Consider the following 19728-nt stretch of genomic DNA (forward strand, 5'->3'; position numbering starts at 1 on the left):
GAGGAGGCAGGGCTGGCACTTAACTGAGGAGCAGGGGGTGGGGCCTTGTGGTGGGGGGCACAGCCTCCCCAATTTTCTGTCTAAGGCACATCAACCCTTGCACTGAGAAAAGAGTCCCTGGCATTAAATATAAGCCTTTTAATGTAATAGCAGCAGCACAAGTGATCGACCAGATGGCGTTCAGCTGCATTTGTTTTTATTTTTGTAATCACTTTTTCTTTTGGCTAGAAGCTGCCAAAGCTAGGTCAGAGAAACCAGTGAAATGAGAATACCCATGAAACAAATCTTCAAATCATTGGAGAAATAATGCTGGAGCCATTCTACCACCTCCATGTGCTTCCATGCCAACCTAGAAAAGGGGTAGCATCACCACAGAAAGCCAGACTTCTCAACAAACAGTTCACTGGTCCCTCCCAAATGATAAATCTATTCTGCTGTAATTGCGACCTGCTCCTGATCTTGGGCCTGTAAAATAAGGGGAGAAATCCCACGGAAACTATAACTAATGGCTTTTGTTAAGGATACAATACACACAATGAAGCAGAAACACAGTTCAGATAAATGCTTTACATTTCTGTGGGACAGAATATAGACCAAATGACTAGCTTCTAATTACCTCACAAATATTGTCAATGTAAATATTATACCTTTTTTTTTCTAATTTTTCCTGCTGCAAGCAGTTTCTCAGATATGGCTCAGTCTAGTCTGAACTGGCTGAGACCAAGCTTCGTGCTGGGTGGGCGGCTATGGAGGGGGCTAAAGCAAGTTTTGGGGTGGAAAGCAAGCCCCCTCACCCCCTGGGCACTGCCCCTGTTTAATGCTTTAACACTTCTGAGACTTAGTCTGATCTGGCACTTACCAAATCCTTCCAACCTCACCCAAATATAATGTATCAAGTTTACACAGATTCACTGATGAGCCTGTTTCTTCTAATGCTGATTGACAATCATCGCACTGCCATCTAACCTTGGATTTTACCCTGCTTCCACTGTCTTCCTTGGGCCTGGGTAGGACATACAGAGATTAGGAAAGGCAGAAAGAGAGACTTCTGTCACTTGACTGGGCCTATTCTAAGATCTTCCAGACACAAGGCCAAATTCATCCTTTGTGTTACCTTATCCCCACAGTCTTAGAAATTACATATAACATGCTGTTGATTTCAGTGAAATTATACCAGGCGTGGATTTGACCCAATATCTGCAGGGAGCTCAATACAGATGTGTAGCTCAGTTCCTGCAATAAAGAATGATGCTCCCTGAACAAGTTATTTTTAATCGTCATTTGCTTACAAGAGGAACAGCAAGCTAACAGCAAGGAGATACAGCTAACAGAAACTTCACTCCAAATGCAGTCAGTGATATGTGAGTATTCTGTTGGTGTTCTGTACCCTGAATTTCATGGAACTGAGAAACTAGAGCCCTGTGCATCTTCTGGCTAGAACTCTATCAGTGTTTTATGTTGTGTGCTTTGTTTCCCCCTTTAACAGGTTAATTTCTGTAGGTGATTAACTGCTCTACTGAATCTGTTTAGCATGAACCAGTACTGAGGGCCTGGCTGAGTTAAGGGTTGGAGTGGAGCTCAAATGATGCTGATGGCTCTGTGCAGAGGCAACTGTCTATCAAGAAGCTAGAGAGGTCAGTTCAGAACAAACATTTTCCTCCCATTCCCAATACTCACTGCAAGTGAACTTGGATGTATGTCATTTGGAAGTGACATATTTTCTGTATTTATGGACAAAGAAACCTGGAAAAGTTTATTTTATTGAAAAGGTGATTATTTCAATATTGGTGCCTAGCTATCACAGTGAATGTTACACTAGAAATTCACAGATATATGGTATCCATGATAAAAGGTGTATTTGAGACATTCACTTGGTCTTGCAGTGGTGATCGGCAATACAGAGGTGAGATCAAACTGTGTTGGTGCACTCTGTAAAATAGTGAGGGTGCGCATTAACGTAGTGGTGAGCACAAGGGAACTTTTAATTTGTGCTGGCAGGGTCTGCCTGTGCTGTTAGCATGCAACACATTGGTGCATCTTCGAAATCATTGCCCTCTTGTGCACACTGATGTAGATGAGACCAAAGATTAAATTTGATAATCTGGCTGCAGCTACTTTACACAGTTAAAAGTGCAGTATTTGGTAGCAGTCACTGAACAGAAGCCACGAGGACTTTTCTCTATCCATTGCTCCTAAAAAGAACTGGTTATGGTTTAGAACATTTAAAGAATCCCTACTGGAAAAATAAAAAAGCAAGCCATTAGACGGCATGCAACAAACTCAGATCTGGGGAATTTTCTGGTACTGTTACAAAAGATCCAAATTTGAATTACAAAATTTAGAAGCACATATCAAGATGGTGTATTCTGTGACCTGAAAATGTTCCCATCAGCCACCACAAGTATCAATCAGCAAATAAAATGCATCTCTCACTACAGAAAATATTCACCAATGTCACATACCCTTCACATTCCTTTGGATTATCTCATTTTATATTAGCTCACCAGCCTAGTAAGGAAGTTATATAATTACTTACTCCTTGTAAGACTTGAAAGCTGTCATTGCTGGGTGGGGGATCCTGATCTGGGTCAACACCAACCCTAAAGAAACATTAGGAAAACAAACAATGCAAAAGCAAATGGTTAGCAGATGGTCATAAACACCATAAGCAGATGAGAATGCATTTTTAAAAGAAGCTGAAGTGGTTAGTTCAACAGCATTCCACATGCTTATTATAGAATATTAGGGTTGGAAGGGACCTCAGGAGGTCATCTAGTCCAACCCTCTCCTCAAAGCAGGACCAATCCCCAGACAGAATTTTTACCCCAGTTCCCCAAATGGCCTCAAGGATTGAACTCACAACCCTGGGTTTAGCAGGCCAATGCTCAGACCACTGAGCTATCCCTCTCCCCCATTTTAGGGAGAGTTTTTCTTTATTCCATCATAGTTACATAGACACATTACAAAGAAGTTTCTTTTTCAATCAACCAGAATCCTTCTCCAGGCAGCAGATTTTCATTTACAACTCACCACCCTCTTCCTTGGCTGGCTGCCATCCCTGCTGAGTCTTTTAGAACCATACCACTTTGTGCACGGACTAGCAGAGTTGTGGCTAGCCTCTTGTGCTGCAGGGAACATGCCTCCTATGTGGCAGATTGTGTGCACAGGAGTACTGTGATGCTAGACAGGCCTCAAAATGGCATAAGCATATACGATCATTTACACTTCTTAAATATACTTCCTAAAAACGGATCAGCAAAAGAGTTTCTAAAGCTAGTTCTTCACTGCCCCCCAGTTTGGATTACAGTAGTGTGAACAGCAGAGTGTACCGAAGCGCTATACTCTAACTCCCCCCTGAGGATGCTGCAGGCGTGAACTAAAAGGTTACTAGTTCACATGAATGTAATCCTGTTTGAAGAGGACTATGTTAACACATACTGGGAACCTATTAGTTTGCATCCACACAGGACTTACAGCACTGGACTTTGATGCAGACTGCTAGTCACACCCCTATAGTCTGAACTGCCCAGGAATTCATTATCTTAGTTTGCTCTGTCTTTTGGGAAGTTTCTTTAACCTAAATAACATGGGAATTGCCACACTGGATCAGACTAGTAATCCCTCTAGTCCAGTCTCCTCTCTCTTAAAGGTGATCAGAACCAGCTGCTTCAGAGGAAGAGAAAGAAACGAGACAGCAGGCAATTACAGACTAGCATGCCCATAAGGGAATTTCTTTGCTATAGTTATTCAGTTAGTGATTGTCTTATGCCTGAAGAATCCCTTCCAAACATCTATTTAATCTTATCTAACGTAACCAGGGCCACCCAAAGTGGGGGACAAGTGGGGCTATTTGCCCAAGGCCCCGCAGGGGCCCCCATAAGTTTTTTGAGGCCCCTGGAGCAGGGTCCATCGCTTGCTCTGGGGTTCCTGGAAAACTCTCGCGGGACCCGGGCCCCCAGAGCTGCCTCTGCTCTGGGTCTTCAGCGGTAGGGGGCCCTTCTGTGGGTTTGGGGCACTTCGGCGGCGGGTCCTGGAGTGGAAGGACCCCCCGCAGCTGAATTACCACCGAAGCGGGGGCCTCCCGCCGCCGAAGACCCCAGGCCCCCTGAACCCTCTGGGTGGCCCTGAACGTAACTCAATATTTCTGTTATCCTTATAGTTGTCAAGTCCTTCTGAAATCCTATTAAGCCCTTGATCTCCAGGATGTCTTGTGGCACCAAATTCCACAGATTAATTGTGCAATCCACAAAAGAAGGGTTTATCGGTGTTAAATTTATAGTCTTTCAATTTTATTGAATGTCTCCTTGTATTAGGAGTAAGGGAAAAAATAAGAGTAAATGACACACTCACATTGTGTAACAATCATGTTCTCTCTTATTTGTTTACTTTTGTAGAAAACGGACTGTTTAGTTTACTCTCCTCATATAGATTTTCCAGGCCACTCATTACACATCTAGAACTCTCCTCTATTTTGGCTACATCCTTTTAGAGATAGGATTACCAGAACAGAACAGAAAATCCCAGACGAGGGCCTATCAATGGTGGACAGAAGGGACATGATAAAGTTACAATGAATGAGACAGAGAAGGTAGGTTGGACAATACTGTTCCCTTTTATCATAAAAAAAGAGGGCATCAATGAAACTGAAAGGGAACAAGCTTTAAACTGATACGGAAATACTTTTTCTGCACAGGGTGAGATTCTATGTTGTGCCTCTTAAAAGCACAGCACAAAGAGGAGAATGGGGGCATGAGCAGGAGCGGCGCCAGGGTTTTTGGCGCCCTAGGCAGGGGTCCTTCCACGCTCCCGGTCGTTGGCGGCAATTCTGCAGGGGGGGGGGTGGCGGCCTTCCGCGCTCCTGGTCTTCCTGACACTTCACTCGCTCCAGGACCCGCCGCTGAAGGACCCGCCGCAGAATTGCCGCCAAAGATCCAGAGAGCGGAAGGACCCCCCACTGTCAAAATGCCGCACTCCCAAATCCTGGCGCCATAGGTGACCGCCTAGGTCATCTAAATGGAAGCGCCGGCCCTGGGCAGGAGGCACTTGAACTACAACTCACACGAAGCACTACAGCAGCATTTCCAAAACAGAATTATTCTGGGTTTTGGCTGAAATTTTTCAGTATTCCAATTTCTGCTCCAAACTGAAATTTTCTGTGGAAACTTTAGATGCAAACTTTTAAGTTTTCATTACAATTTTCTGTGGAGGAAAAAACCTCATTTCTATTGATTTCCCTTTGTAGAAGTCAGACAGGTTATTTCCTATCATATGTTCACCTTAGCGTTCTTCAGTCCTATTTTTTATTTGTTTCAGCCAATTAGCAGGGTACCAAAATAGGGCCTACTGGTTTGAATTATTAGTCTCATCTTTCAGCATTTTTTTTAAACAGGTACAATATTTGGTGTCCTCCAGTACAGTAGCTGATTTTTAATGCAAGTGTTTATTTTTCTTAGCAGCTCAGCCACTTCATTCTTAGGCTTGTACTAACTAGGTGACTTTTTGCCTTTTATCAATTTGTTCTAGCAGCTCTTCTTTTTGAGACCATAATCTCAGACAGTATGTCATTTTAATACCAGAAAAAAGGATAAGTATCTCCCTAATATGTTCTGTGGTGAAGACAGATGCAAAGAAAATATTTAGCGTCAACGTCCTTCTCCTCCTTAATTGGTTCCTTTGCTCCCTGTTAGTCCGTACTCACCAGTCCCTCAAAGTCTTTGATGTTTTACCCTCCTTGCTTCCCAACTTCAGTACAACCTCACTTCATATAAAGCAGTCTTTCCAAAAAAAAAAATCTTTGTTTAATGTCTTTGATTATTTGATCTTAAAATTCTCTTGTCCCTCATAATTCCCATTTTACCTGCTGTAATTTATAGGCTTTTCTGTTGGCTTCACTTGGCCTGGATTTCCATTTTCTGACACACACCTCTGAGTCTCAAGTAACCTCTTGCATCTTAACACTTAGCCAAGCTAACTTTTTTCTTGCCCGTCTGCTTCGTTTTTGTTTAGGGGGTATGTGTGCCTGATGTGTCTATTATGGAATGCTTATTAACAGTCTTTATGCAAAGTCTAAGGATTTTTAGTTTTTTGCTTAACTTCATGGTTTTTTTGACTAAGTCTCTCCTGTAAATGACTCCCTTTTCTAAAGTTGAAATGTTCGAGTGCTAGTCTTTGTTAATATTACTCCCTACAAGGATGTTGACCACTAGTTATTAAGTAACCAAATAATTAATAATCCTTAACTACAATTCATGACGAATCCTACTGTTCCCACCATCAAAATTTAGTGCAGAGAATGTAATCAAATATTATAATTCGCTTTGGAGTCAAGACAGAGTTCCAGTTCAGTTCAAGAAAAGCTCTTGCTGTTACAGAAAAGTCTCTCAGAGCAAAGTGGTTTCCCTTTACTTGCATGCTTCATAAGCAATTACAAAGATCAATTGCTATGGAAGTCAATCTTTGTTACTGTTCACCTGAATTGTACTGAAGTACAAAATTGTTCAGGGCTGTACTGATTTACTTGGATTAGCTCTTATTCACCAGGTGCACAGTGACAATAGTAAGCCCAATCATCTTGGAATTTCACTGAAACAGTCTACTGGAAAGCCAGATGAACAAGCATATGTTGGTCTAAGCACTGACCAGATTATGTGACTTGAAGGGCATGTCAGCTGCAATGCAGCCAAGAACATGGCAGTGCAGTCCCAGCAACCACCACTATTTTCTGTGCTATCCACTCTGACAATCCATAGCTGCAACATATGGTTTCTAGGTCTATGTCCAGACTACCCGCCGTATTGGCGGGTTAAAATCGATTGCTCGGGGATCGATATATCGCGTCTAATCTAGATGCGATATATCGATCCCCAAACGCGCTTATATCGATTCCGGAACTCCATCAACCCCAATGGAGTTCTGGAATCGACAGGGGGAGCCGCGGACATCGATCCCGCACGGTGTGGACGGGTGAGTAATCCGATCTTACATATTTGACTTCAGCTACGTTATTCACGTAGAAGTTGCGTATCTAAGATCGATTTCCCCCCCGTAGTGTGGACCAGCCCTAGGACTGCACAGATGTAGTGTTTGATTTGGCAACAAAATTATTTAATTAACACTTGGCTGAGGGATAACAGTACATGAGAAAAATCATGTGTGAAAAATTTTCTGTTCTGTCGGACAATTAAAAATGCATTTCTCCTTTTAGCATCATTTCACTATTTTATTATGTAGAACCAGATGCCTACAAACTGTCTTAGTAAAAATACTGTTTAGTCATCATTTTCATTCTGGTCTTGGGATAGTGAGTGGAATTTATACAGACACAACAAAGTAACAGTATCTAGAGCAAAAAACAAGCTCACTGAACTGAAGGTGTGACCCCTTATGAAAATAATTCTCTATTTTTCAGAATATGAACAGCTTATCTTACTTTAAGACATGTTTTAATGGTAAATGGATTATCACTGAGCTTGTAACTTTATCTGTCAACTGAGTTCCTTAGCTACCAGCCTTTCCCTGTCAACACTATTTCCTTAACCAATTTGGTTTGGAAGGGATCTAGAATTACAGTAGAATTCTGGCATCACTCTTGGTGCCATAGTAATTACTCAGATATGCCAACTGTGACCCAAAAGCTGAGCACTGTCATCACTGTAGTTAGGCAGTCTCCTCCCCACCTTGCATGCACATGTTCATGAGCCGAGTCCCTGTGACAATGGTGCTACTGTCATTGTGACTTCTGCCAACACACATGAAAACAAACTCAAAGGGAAAGTTTACTTGAAAAAAAAAAAAGTTGGAAAAAAACACTTATAAAAGCCCGACTGATCCTCACTTTGAGAAACTCCACACTGGGCCATAGAAAGCAGAGCAGCTCTAATTCTTGGTGATATTGCCCAAGTCCAGCCTTCCCAAAGCCTGAAACGGAGGGCAGGAATTCACCATAGGTGGTATGTCTAAGCATGTACAGTTACTGTGGTAACAGCCCTGAATGCTGGTAGTACTTTAACTATTATGGTTCTCAATGCAGCTTGTTTTGGCGTTGGCCTATTTGTGGTTCTAAAAACTAACTGGTTTGTTGGGACTTCTCTGATAGAAGAGGGCGCATTAAAGATGCACCAAAGGAATGTAATTATTACACTATACACAACTTCAAGAGCCTATAACAGGCCTTGTTTACCAGTTCATTGGTTTTGGAAACTAATCTTGACTCCTCTCCCACTGAACTCAATTGATCAGCTCCGATCAGCACCTTTCTTGGGAGGGTTCCAATATGGGACAGTCCTGCAACTGTGGTGGGAGTCAGTCTTACTCTCCTGAGTAACCCCCTGGAAGTCATGTAGACTACTTGCATGAATAAGGATTATAGGATCAAATCCATGATTTCCCAACTCACAGAAGTCAGAGGATGTTTTATTTTTATTATTTTTACAATAAAAGAACCATTTTACTTTCTTTCCTAAGCATGTGGGTGAGGTAGAAGGGGTCTGTTATCCAGATTTTAAGGGGAATAACAAAAAAAAAAAATTGGAAAAACTGCAAGAGTGAAAGCCCTGCCTGTGAGAACCACACCCTTTCAGCTCACGGAACTAAACTGATTCAGAACTATAGAAACTGTACAGTCCCTCATTTGAAAAGAAGCAGTATGCCGTAGCGTAGAAAGAAGAACACATATTTTGGGTTAGAAAGGTGAAGAAAGCCAAGCACCAGGTTAATTTTATACTGAGAAAATCAGTGTCACCTGAAGTACAGCCAGCGGCTTTCATTTATCTCTTCCACCGATGGAGCATGATCACCAACTCTGGTACAGCACAAGAATGGGACGTAAGTAACAGAAAATGTTTGTGAGCTGGTATCTTTAGCCAAGCTCAAAATAAAAACAAACCAAAACCACCAACAGAAACAAACACACAAAATAAAAATGGAATACAAAATAACAAAAAAAAAACAAACATAGAAAGTAACAATGACAACACTGTATGATAAACATTTGCTAATAACATCCCTTAGTTTGTTTTCATACAACCATGTGGGTGATAATCACATCCAGAAGCTATCACCTCCAAGAAAAGTAGATCCAACCATGTTACCATAGAATCTTTACATGACAACAAAGTACATGTAACAATTAGTTCTAGCAATTATTACAAGGTGGACAAAATTACTATAAAGGTGGGTGCCCAACTGGTTGAAAGACCATACTCAAAGAGAAGTTATCAGTGGGTCACTGTCAGACTGGGAGGGTGTATTTAGTGGGGTCTTGCAAGGGTCTGTCCTGGGTCTGGTACTATTCAGTATTTTCATTAGTGACTTGGATAATGTAGTGGCGAGTATGGCTATAAAATCTGCAGATGACACCACGCTGGGAAGGGTTGCAAGTATTTCGGAGGACAGGATTAGAATTCAAAATGACTTCGACAAATTGAAGAATTGGTCTAAATTCAACAAGAAGAAATTCAATAAAGATAAGTGCAAAGTACTACATTCTTGAAGTAAAAATCAAATGTACAACTACAAAATGGGGAACGGTACTGCTGAAAAAGGATCTGGGAGTTATAGTGGATCACAAATTGAATACGAGTCAACAATGTGATGTACTTTTTAAAAAGGTTAATATCATTCTAGGGTGTATTAAAGGGAGTGTTGTACCGAAGTTACAAAAGGTAATAGTCTGACTCTACTCTGCGCTAGTGAGGCCTCAGCTGGAATAGTGTCCAATTCTGGGTGCTACATCTTTAGGAAAGATGTGAACAACCTGGCGTGAGTCCAAAGGACAGCCACAAACATGAGAAAAGCTTTAGTAAACCTGATCTACAAGGAAAGATTAAAAAACCTGGGCATGTTAAATCTTGAGAAAAGAAGACAGAGGGACTTAATATAAATCTTCAGATACGCTAACGGCTGTTATCAAGAGGACTGTGATCAATTCTTCTCCATGGCCACTGAAGGAAGGACAAGTAGTAACTAGTTTAATCTGCAGCAAGGGGAGGTTTTAAGTTAGATATTAGCAAAAACTTTTCAGCTAGAAGGGTAGTTAAGTTCTGGAACAGACTTCCAAGGGAAGTTGTGGAATCCCCCTCAATGGAGGTTTTTAAGAACAGGCTGGACAAACATCTGTCAGAGATGGTCTAGGTTTACTTTTACCTGCTTCAGTGCAGGGGCTGAACTAGATGACTTCTCAAGGTCCCTTCCAGCCCTACAATTCTATGATTGGCTACACATGTAGATATACGATATAGCTATAATATAGATACAGAGAGAGAGAGAGATTGTGTGCATATGTATATAAAATATGGCCAATTCATACACTCACAAAAATATATTTAAAAAAAAAAACAACATTGAAGGTTGTAAAGTTGAGAATTCTAAAATGAGCATGTTCCAGAATTAAGGTTACCTTGTGCAGGTTGTGACACCTACAGTTAAGGTTCCCTGAGTCTTTCCATTCTAAGATTCTCTTTTCAGTTGCTTAGAACTGCCAAACTAACAGGCTGATATTTTCCATGGCGTATGTCAGTCTCAGCTATTTTTGGAAAATTACAACAAAACCTGTTCAGCTTTTTCCTCAGAATGAGTTTAGGGAAAAATACATTTTTACTGATGTCAAAATATCCCTCCAACCATTCTGTTGAGAAGCTCTAGTGCCTCCATACTTTGGAGTAGGGACTTCAAATCTGGCAGGAGGGCACTCTGGTGTCAGGGATTAACTGCCCTTTCCCAGTACTGAGGCCACAGTGGCACCAGCACAGGCACTGAGAGCAGGAAGCCCGGCTGTCCAGGCAGAGCAGAGGATGAAGCAGTCTGACTTGAAGGCAGAGGGGACTAGGGCCAGAACGGGGTGAAGGGGTGACTGGGTCCTATTGGTCAAGGGGACAGGGAGCCAATGCGGGGGTAGGGATGGGGAGACTGAGCTCACACTCAAAATTGTGGGGGAGGGTAGGGAGACCAGTTGGGTAAGGAGTTTGGGAGTGTGGGAAGTGGAGACTAGATGTGGAGCCTGGGGAGGAGCTAGGACTTGGACAGAGAACCCAGAGGAAGAGAAGACTGGGATGAGGAGCAAGGGCTTAGGAAGGGGGCTAAATAGGTTTCAAACCAGCTGATGACCCATGTGAGTGTCAGTATGATGGAATTTCTGCCTGTGCAATCTTAACTCAGACTTGTGATCATGTAATTAAAAGCTGAATTACAATCTGCAAATTTTCTCCACAGGACACCTGCCTCATTCAGTGCACTGGATGGTGCTCACTGAATGAGTTAGCTATTAAATATTTTGTTTTATTCTCAGGGGTCAGTATCTGGCCCCATGCCTCATTTACTGCACATCACTCTATTTCTCATTGCTTAAATTTTAAAGCTCAGTTGTACATTGTGCAATTTTACTTCCATATAGTTAAAACATTAAATAAAAGTCTTTGTATCTGAATAAGCTTGACAACAGGACTTCAATTAAAAATCCTGCTATTTCAATAGTAACCATGTCACTATGCATCATTTAAGTAGCAAAAAACCAGAAAAGTTAGTATTGGAAATCAAAACCTCTCCCCCTAGCAAGAACAGTGCTTAATTATATCTTTATCACAAGCTATTTTACAGTTCCTAAAATTCACAAAAAAGTTTGTTTACCAATTAAAATTCATGTTTTGAAATTAATTAATCTCAGTTACTTGTAGTGACTATTCCCACTCACCTAGTTTGAAACAACAAATTCTGAACAAAAAGGGGAGACATTAGTCAGCATTTTGCTTCAATGGAACATTCAGTACTAAACTGGAAAAAGGAAGCTCTGCCCCAATGGGTCACCCATTCCTAATGAATAATGACAGACCCTTATTTTGAGATATAAACGCAAGAGTTCCTTTTCTCTGTTAGAAGTACAAGTGAAATCTTGCCAGCCACTCTCTAGAGAGGAACTTTGACAATGTTTCTCATTTATTGGCCTGTCAGATCTCTCTGAAGTTTGTTAGCAACTTCAGGCAGGAAAAATATTTCTTGGCTTTAACCACCACATGGGAGCAGACTGGATTTTTAAAATCCCCCCCCCCCCCAAACACACACTAGACTATCCAAGCTAAACTGTATTTTCCAAACAAAAACAAACTCACTCCTCCAAGAATATAGCCGTTTACCATTCAGGTACTTAAATGTAATCTTCCAAAGACATCTTTGAGATCCAAGAAACTCAAGCATCTGATATGATAATTTTTCATTCCCATTACTGATGTTAAAAATTTAAACATGTTTTGTTTCCAGTGGCTGAATGTAAAATGGACATAACGTCCCAAACAAGGCAAGCATGGAAGAATTTTATTAGTTTTAGCTGGACTTTTAGTTTTTTCTTTTATAAACTCGTTATACTAATGGCTCAAGAATTAAACTGAAGTTTAAGGTTAAAACCACTCTGAATTTCACAGGGTACAAGTGGCCTTTTTTATGATTGTCTGCAACTTCTGAATTATAGGTCCAATTCATGAAGTGCATCATTGCCCCCCTCTCCCACTTCATCTAGTAAATGAACAAAAAGCAGTGTTAACCTTTAATCTCTTTTCTGTTAAAGTATCCTGTATAATTAAACACTTCTTAACTCTCAATCTCTCATGCTTTATTTATTACAATCTAATTTAAAGGGCATAAGTGCCAGGGGCCCAGGCATCATCCACGTAAAGAAACAGTCAATACCCTGAATTTCATACTGCACCTCAGCTGAGCCCTATATTCCATGCTATTGCTTCTGTTTGAGATACAGACTCCCTTTAGTTCTATGTTTATACTGCATCTTCTGATGCCTCACACTCTACCCAAAAGGATAAGAACTAGCACGTTAAACTCTTCTGAGCTTCACTAGGAAGCAGTTATCTCTATCCCTCTGCTACCCTCCTATAACAAAGGGGGCATTTTACTTCTCAGTGGCTGGCACTGTATCAAGACAAATGACCACTAACCAGTGTTTGAGTTTCTAACTCTTATTCAGCTGCACATGGCTGCCACCTCCTGGTTTAAGTAAGTTTAATTTTACGTGGCCTCCGGGAAGACAAACTGCAGCAATTCCAGTGAACACTGTACAGGGGTCAGTCAAATACTGCATTTCCTAATCAGCATGCTACAAACAGATCTATATAATGATACAGATGAGAGGTTAATCATTTTGTTCTGTTCAACCAAGTCAAAAAGGTAGTGATTTCTTTTCACTTCCAAACAGGGAGTGCTGTTATGCCTCCAACACACAATTTAATATCTGTAGGTATGTCAATCTGCCCTGCTGTGACATCACAGTTGTCTTTTGGAAGCTACTGTATTCCAGGAGTGGTATCACAGCACTAGTCAACTAGTGTTTTCACCTGTGCTGCTTCATGGCCTACTGATGGAGCAAAACTATTGAAGTGGCCCTAACATCAACAAAATAATCTGTCAGAAAAACCCATGTCCTCCCTCAAATGTCTCCAGAAATGTTCCTATCACCTCAGGTTCCTAGGCTGGACCACCAAAAAGGATTTGTCACTGCAAGAGAGGTACACCTCATCCTCAAATTGCAAAAAATAACGACAGGCCTGTGATATGAGTAATATTTCCAGTTGTCCCAACTAAGCCCAACCCAAACACTCAAGAATGTACCCAGCTGTATGAGTTTAACTGCCAGCCATCTGGAATGATCCCAAGGTCATCACGGTGAGGTGAGAATCTAAGAGGTTGGGGGTGGGTAATGCCTGAGCGTCTTTGGTAGCCATAGCTGGTCTGTCTTCTGAGAATTTGCCTAGAAAATTCTAGAGGAAAACAAGTCAGTGTGCGGGATTCCCAGAAGTGCTCAGCACTGGCCTGTTTCTGCACCCATTGATTGCAATGGTTCAACTTTCACTGATTTCCAATGGGAGCAGTTAGGCCAATTCCAAGTGCTTTTGGAAATCCCATCTGCTTCGAGTCATTCCTTAACTGAACCTAGGAAATACATATCAGCTGGCAATTTCCTCTCTTTGTCTAACTACAGGGGTGGTCCCTAACCTGCTAATTTTAGCAAAGATAAATAGAGACTGTTACCTCAGCATCTGCAGTTTTCCCTGGTGCTTACCTGTACCCTACTACAGGATGTTGGATATTGCAAATTCTGGTGAACACACTTAGTATTGAAGGCAATCAGCACGTTGTAACAGCCACACAGCTATGTGTACAGTACGCCAAAACCCTAATATAGCAGGGGCATACCTGCTAAATAACCATTGATGAATTCATGATCCTCTACTAGGGCTTTTGCTTCCCATGATAAGTAGCTTCAAAAAAATATATGCCTACAACCATATATTGGCAGTTTGACTAAGTTGTTATGATTACATACCATAACCATAATCTTTATGCTGCCCATGTCCTCAAGCAGTACAGTAAGATCCTGATTGTTCTAACAGTCCAGGAAATACCAGTTTTGTTTGGATAACAGCCTGTTTAGATCCAGTTCCCACTGAAACCATGGAAAGTCTCCCACTGAATTCAATGGGATCAGGGCTATTACAAGGGGCCAATAGATGGGGACTGGTGTTAGTTCATTGATATAGAAGTTGGGATACAGGGGCCTACTGTCTCCTAGTAGGATGCGAGCAATTTCCATTCAAGTCAATAGATGTTACTTCTATCCTGCTAAGGAGCTCAGGCCTCCAGGTGTTTTGGTTAATAGGGATCCTACTGTACAATACACTCATAGTGTCAACGAAAATAGCTTCTTATTTAGCATCCTTACCAATACATCTGTACCTCTTAAAATCTAGAGATGCCTAACAAGCATCACACAGGTGGTTTTAATGTATCAGCGACTAGCACAGTACAGTGTTGTTTTTTTAAAGACTATAACATTGCCCAGTGTTTGGATGTGTACTGACCTAATGTTCAGCCATGACAGCATGGGTGTTGTGCCTCCACCAATAATCCAGACAGTGAAAAAGACAATAAGAAGGGTTGTTGAGAACATCATTTGATGGGAGTAAGTAGCAGTGTCTCGTATGGCCAGAGCAAATGCCATGGCTCCTCTAAGACCTGCACAGAAAGAAAGGAATGAACTAGGTGAACTTCTTAAGAACCAGTGACAGTTTTCACAGCACTTCCTTAAACACTCATCCAGTCTAAAAACAAAACCCCAAGATAACATGTAGGAGTCAAAAGAAGGGACTCTCCACTGTATCAGCTTCTTAAAATAACCAAACATCATGAAACCACCACCTGATCTAGCCCATTAAGATGTGCAACATCAGCACTGCAATGCCCTGCACAAATCCCCACTCACCTCAGGCACAGGGGCTATGTTATGATAGTGAGGGGGCATAGTGAGAGTGTTCTGTGCTCCAGCTATGCTCAGCTGGCTATGGTTCCTTACAAACCAGAGTCAGCAGGCATAAGTTAGAGCAGCTCTTAGACTGCTCTAACCTATGCCATGGTTCAGGGTGGAGCATATCTGCCCTGAAAATGAGTAAGCAGTAACAAGGTACCTGACAGCTTTATTCTCTGCCACAGCATTTTCTTTAACATGGTTATGAGTCCAAAGGTAAGTGTATAAATAATTGGGACAAATATTTCCAGAAAAGCTTGTGGAAAGAAGTTGCCTGCTGACTGAAGTAAAAATACATTTTAGAAATTAAGAAGCTCCCTGCATCCAGAAGGAGCATGCAAACTTTTCAGTTTGTTCCCACAGCTCTAACACCAGTGTTGCTATAAAAGAGCTGAAAGCGTGGAGAATTCAGGGTAATAATAACATGCTTCTAAGCACAACACACATCCCAGTGGCTTTCAGAATTCCAGCAGCAAGGCCTACTCAGACAGGCAGCCACGGACTTATTTGTAACAGTAAAAACACTCAGTAATTTGTTTTTACTAGCAAGGAAGCATGAACATTAGCAGCTCACTTGTGGGACAGAGAAAGCAAACAAAAATATTCCCCTCTCCTTTTCTTTACTTTAACTCTAGCTCTAGGTGGTTTTTACACACACATATTTCTGACAGCACTGGTCCTGCTCCTGTCATTCCCTAAAGCAAAATTAGGGGGGGACGAAGAAATATTGCAAAATTTCTATTTGCAAAATTTCAAAACATGAACATTTTGACCAATCTTAGTCATAACCATGCAGAAATCATCCAGCTTCCAGAGGCCAGAAACTGTCACTCCTGTCAGAATCGTGAGAGATTCTGATCTGTCTGTAAAGAACTCAAGTTAAAGAATAGGAGACAGACACTGTATAAAGATGCTATGCTAAGTCAATTGCTACAGCATTATTATTTTTTTAATTAAAACACACACACACACCCTACACTACCCTTCTCCCATTTAGAAATTGCACATCAGTTATAAAAAGGAGGATTTTCACGAGCATTATTTAGATTTATGAAAAACAGAATTATTGCTTCACCAAACACTTTTACCTGAAAACATCATCATGTGCTGAAAGTTCCAATTGATCTTGTGCCTTCTGCCCAGATTCAAGAAGAAAGAGAGAGGGTAGATGTGTGCAGCTCTGCCCAGAAAGATTGCAATCTGATCACAGTTGAGGGTTAAAGATCCACTGGTCTTAAGATAAATACATAGTCACTGACGTCTGCTCCATCATCATGCTACTGGAAACTTAACACAACCTACTCACTGGAGCAAAAAGTACATTATTTTTCCTTCTATAAGTGACTTAGAAATGTACACTGACAGTAAAAAGGTCTTCTTACTCATTAGGCTGATTACTTTATACCTTATTGCAGTATATACATTTGACACTGAATATATAAATCAAGGCTATTTGATGCAGACTGAAATATTTAAAAATTGAAGGATGCAGACAAACACCTGCAAATATTAACAACTAACAGACCTCAGCACAAGAACTTAAACTCTGCTTTTTAAAACTGAAGAGGATTCCCCAGACCCATTTATTTGTTCTGAATCAGTTTGTTGAGGGGAGAGGGATGGATGAGAAGAAGGAAGATACAGCCTCCTCCAAAGCACTTTTAAAATACAATATGATAGACAAAAACCTCATTGGTTGCCCATATGTTGAGCTCACACAACAGGGAAACACTTTATATGCAGTACTTTGCTATAGTATGTGGAATTTGAAAAGGCAGGGTGAGAGAACAGCAGAGGAAAGAGAATATGACATTAAAATACACTAATGGAAAGCACCTTTTAAAAAAAAACGAACTCATCTATCCAAAACTCAGCAGGCTAGCCACATTGGGAAGGGGACACCTTCCATGAATCTTGCCATCAAGTTGAACTATGTCATTCCCTCAGGCAGGTTTATATTTTATCATGACGAAGGCTGCAAATATCCATGCACATTGTTCAGTTGGAGAGTGAGATAAAACAACCTCCTTAGAAACAATATTCTTACCTAGCGCATCCCAGATGTGTTTTGATGTGCAGATGATATAAAACTACTTAAGATAGTTAAGTCCCAGGCAGACTGTGAAGAGCTACAAAAGGATCTCTCAAAACTGGGTGACTGGGCAACAAAATGGCATGTGAAATTCAATGTTGATAAATGCAAGTAATGCACATTGGAAAACATAATCCCAACTATATATACATATAAAATGATGGAGTTTAAATTAGATGTTACCATGCAAGTAAGAGATCTTGGAATCATTGTGAATAGTTTTCTGAAAACCTCCACTCAATGTGCAGCGGCAGTCAAAAAGGTGAACAGAATGTTGGGAATAACTAGGAAAAGGCTAGATAATAAGACAGAAAATACCATGTTGCCTCTATGGTACGTCCACATCTTGAAAACTGTGTGCAGATGTGGTTACCCCATCTCAAAAAAAGGTATATCTGAATTGGAAAAGATTCAGAAAATGGCAACAAAAATGATTGGGGCACGGAACAGCTTCTGTATGAGGCGAGAATAATAAGACTGACTTTTCATCTTGGAAAAGAGAAGACTAAGCAGGGTAGAATATGACAGAAGTCTATAAAATCATGACTAGTGTGAAGAAAGTGTTACTTACTCCTCATAACATAAGAACTAGGTGTCACCCAATGAAATTAATAGGCAGGAGGTTTAAAACAAACAAAAGGAAATATTTCTTCATACAAGGCACTGTCAACTTATGGAACTCTTTGCCAAACGATGTTGTGATGACCAAGACTGTAACAGGGTTCAAAAAAGAACTAGATAAGTTCATAGCGGACAGGTCCATCAGTCCCTAGCGTCTGTTTGCCAGACGCTGGGAATGGTGACAGGTGATGGATCAATTGATTACTTGTTCTTTTCATTCTGTGTGTGTGTGTGTGTGTGTGTGTGTGTGTGTGTGTGTGTGTGTGTGTGTGTGTGTGTGTGTGTGTGTGTGTGTGTGTGTGTGTGTGTGTGTGTGTGTGTGAGACAAAAAAACAGACCCCTAATTTCATCTGGTTTTATTGAGCCATTGCTGTTCACAGAAAGTTAGTACTCTCTTATATGGACTCTGGCATGGTAGGTTTTCTCAGTTATTTACTCTCAGCTAATTCATTTTCCAGGTATATGCAAAGGAGTGTCTAACGGCATGTCTCCACTACAAATAACTCCATGTAAGGCAGCTTACATCAATCTATGTAAGCATACACACTACAGTGTTCCTCCTGTCGCTGTAATCCGCCCGCTACGCTGACCAAGTAAACCTGTCTCGACGAGAGGGGCAAGGCTTAGGCTGATGTAGGTTGGGCGAGGCAGTATCTGTATAGGCTCCAGCTGGGAGCTCTGGGGGGAGTTAGGAGCATGGGCAGCAGCCAGGCTCCAGCTGGGAGCGTGGTGCTGAACTAAGAGCCTGGGCTCTCAGCCCACACACTGCCCCAAATAAGTTGGTGCAAGCGCTTTTGGTGAGGACGCGCACCACTGACAGAAGAAAAGTAGAATGGACATGAACAAACGCAGTAATTATTGCTGTGGCTGTAAGTCAGTCTAACATAGGTCAACTTAATTGTGTAGCATAGACATGGCCTAACTAATGCAAGATTTGTGTAAGCTGATTTGAGCAGACAACATAGGGTATTCTTCTCCTATCCTTTAATTCTGAAACACCTTTTCCACCCTGAATATTTGAAGCTTTTCGTTCTGTTATAACTGCAGGGAGCGTAGCTGTCTCCAGCATATGTGCTGCTGAGCACATAAACCAATGATACACAGCTCTTAGAAGCTGTTTAGGTACATGAGGGCCATGCATGCCATAAGGTCCTTAGCTCTGCAAGGGCAGATGAAGGTTGTTTTCAAAAGATTCTTGGATCAGCAGCATATTGCAGGAACAAGTCAAAAAACATCATCTCTTTGAGATGCATCAGTGGCTGAGAGAAGGCAAAAAGGCATGGCAAGTTTTCAGGTACACCAAAAATAACTAACTTGTTAGATGAAAAGCAAGAAAGGATACAAAAGCTCCAATGATGAAAATTGGGCTGAATATGTGTTTCTGGAAAGTAAAAAGGGCTAAACCCATGTATGAAAATATGAAGTTTTCAGCCAGGAAGTGCAGTACCTCAAAGAGCTGGAGAGAAAAACATTCACAATGAAGAATTAATATAAAAATAAGACTGTCATTTTTATTATATAAAACAAAAAAACAAAAAACCAACACTACACCACTTGGGAAGTGAAGAATAGGGTCTTACCTGCTTAGATCGGCTCCTTGACTCAACTGACAAATTGTTGTATGTATAATGAGCCTGTGCAATTCCACAGAAGAGAACTGCCACCACACCTGCAAATAGATTCACAGACACAAACTGAGCTGGATGATAAAGTT

The 19728-nt window shown here is 41.1% G+C and overlaps 1 protein-coding gene across 3 annotated transcripts in view; it reads right to left on the reverse strand.

The window, feature by feature from the left end:
- Positions 1-19728, reverse strand: part of SLC9A7 (solute carrier family 9 member A7) — a 117898-nt gene that overhangs the window by 19487 nt on the left and 78683 nt on the right. For 2 of the 3 annotated variants that reach the window (XM_030571401.1, XM_030571403.1), the window contains exons 9-14: positions 19595-19683; positions 19357-19470; positions 16390-16501; positions 14859-15012; positions 8741-8800; positions 2537-2600 (exon numbers count right to left, since the gene is read on the reverse strand). In XM_030571401.1, the coding sequence (XP_030427261.1) occupies positions 2537-2600; positions 8741-8800; positions 14859-15012; positions 16390-16501; positions 19357-19470; positions 19595-19683 (593 nt within the window). The remainder of the gene's footprint in view (positions 1-2536; positions 2601-8740; positions 8801-14858; positions 15013-16389; positions 16502-19356; positions 19471-19594; positions 19684-19728) is intronic. The other variant, XM_030571402.1, reaches the window with a different exon arrangement.

Source organism: Gopherus evgoodei, chromosome 1 (genome assembly GCF_007399415.2).
Source record: "Gopherus evgoodei ecotype Sinaloan lineage chromosome 1, rGopEvg1_v1.p, whole genome shotgun sequence".
Classification (NCBI taxonomy): domain Eukaryota; kingdom Metazoa; phylum Chordata; order Testudines; family Testudinidae; genus Gopherus; species Gopherus evgoodei.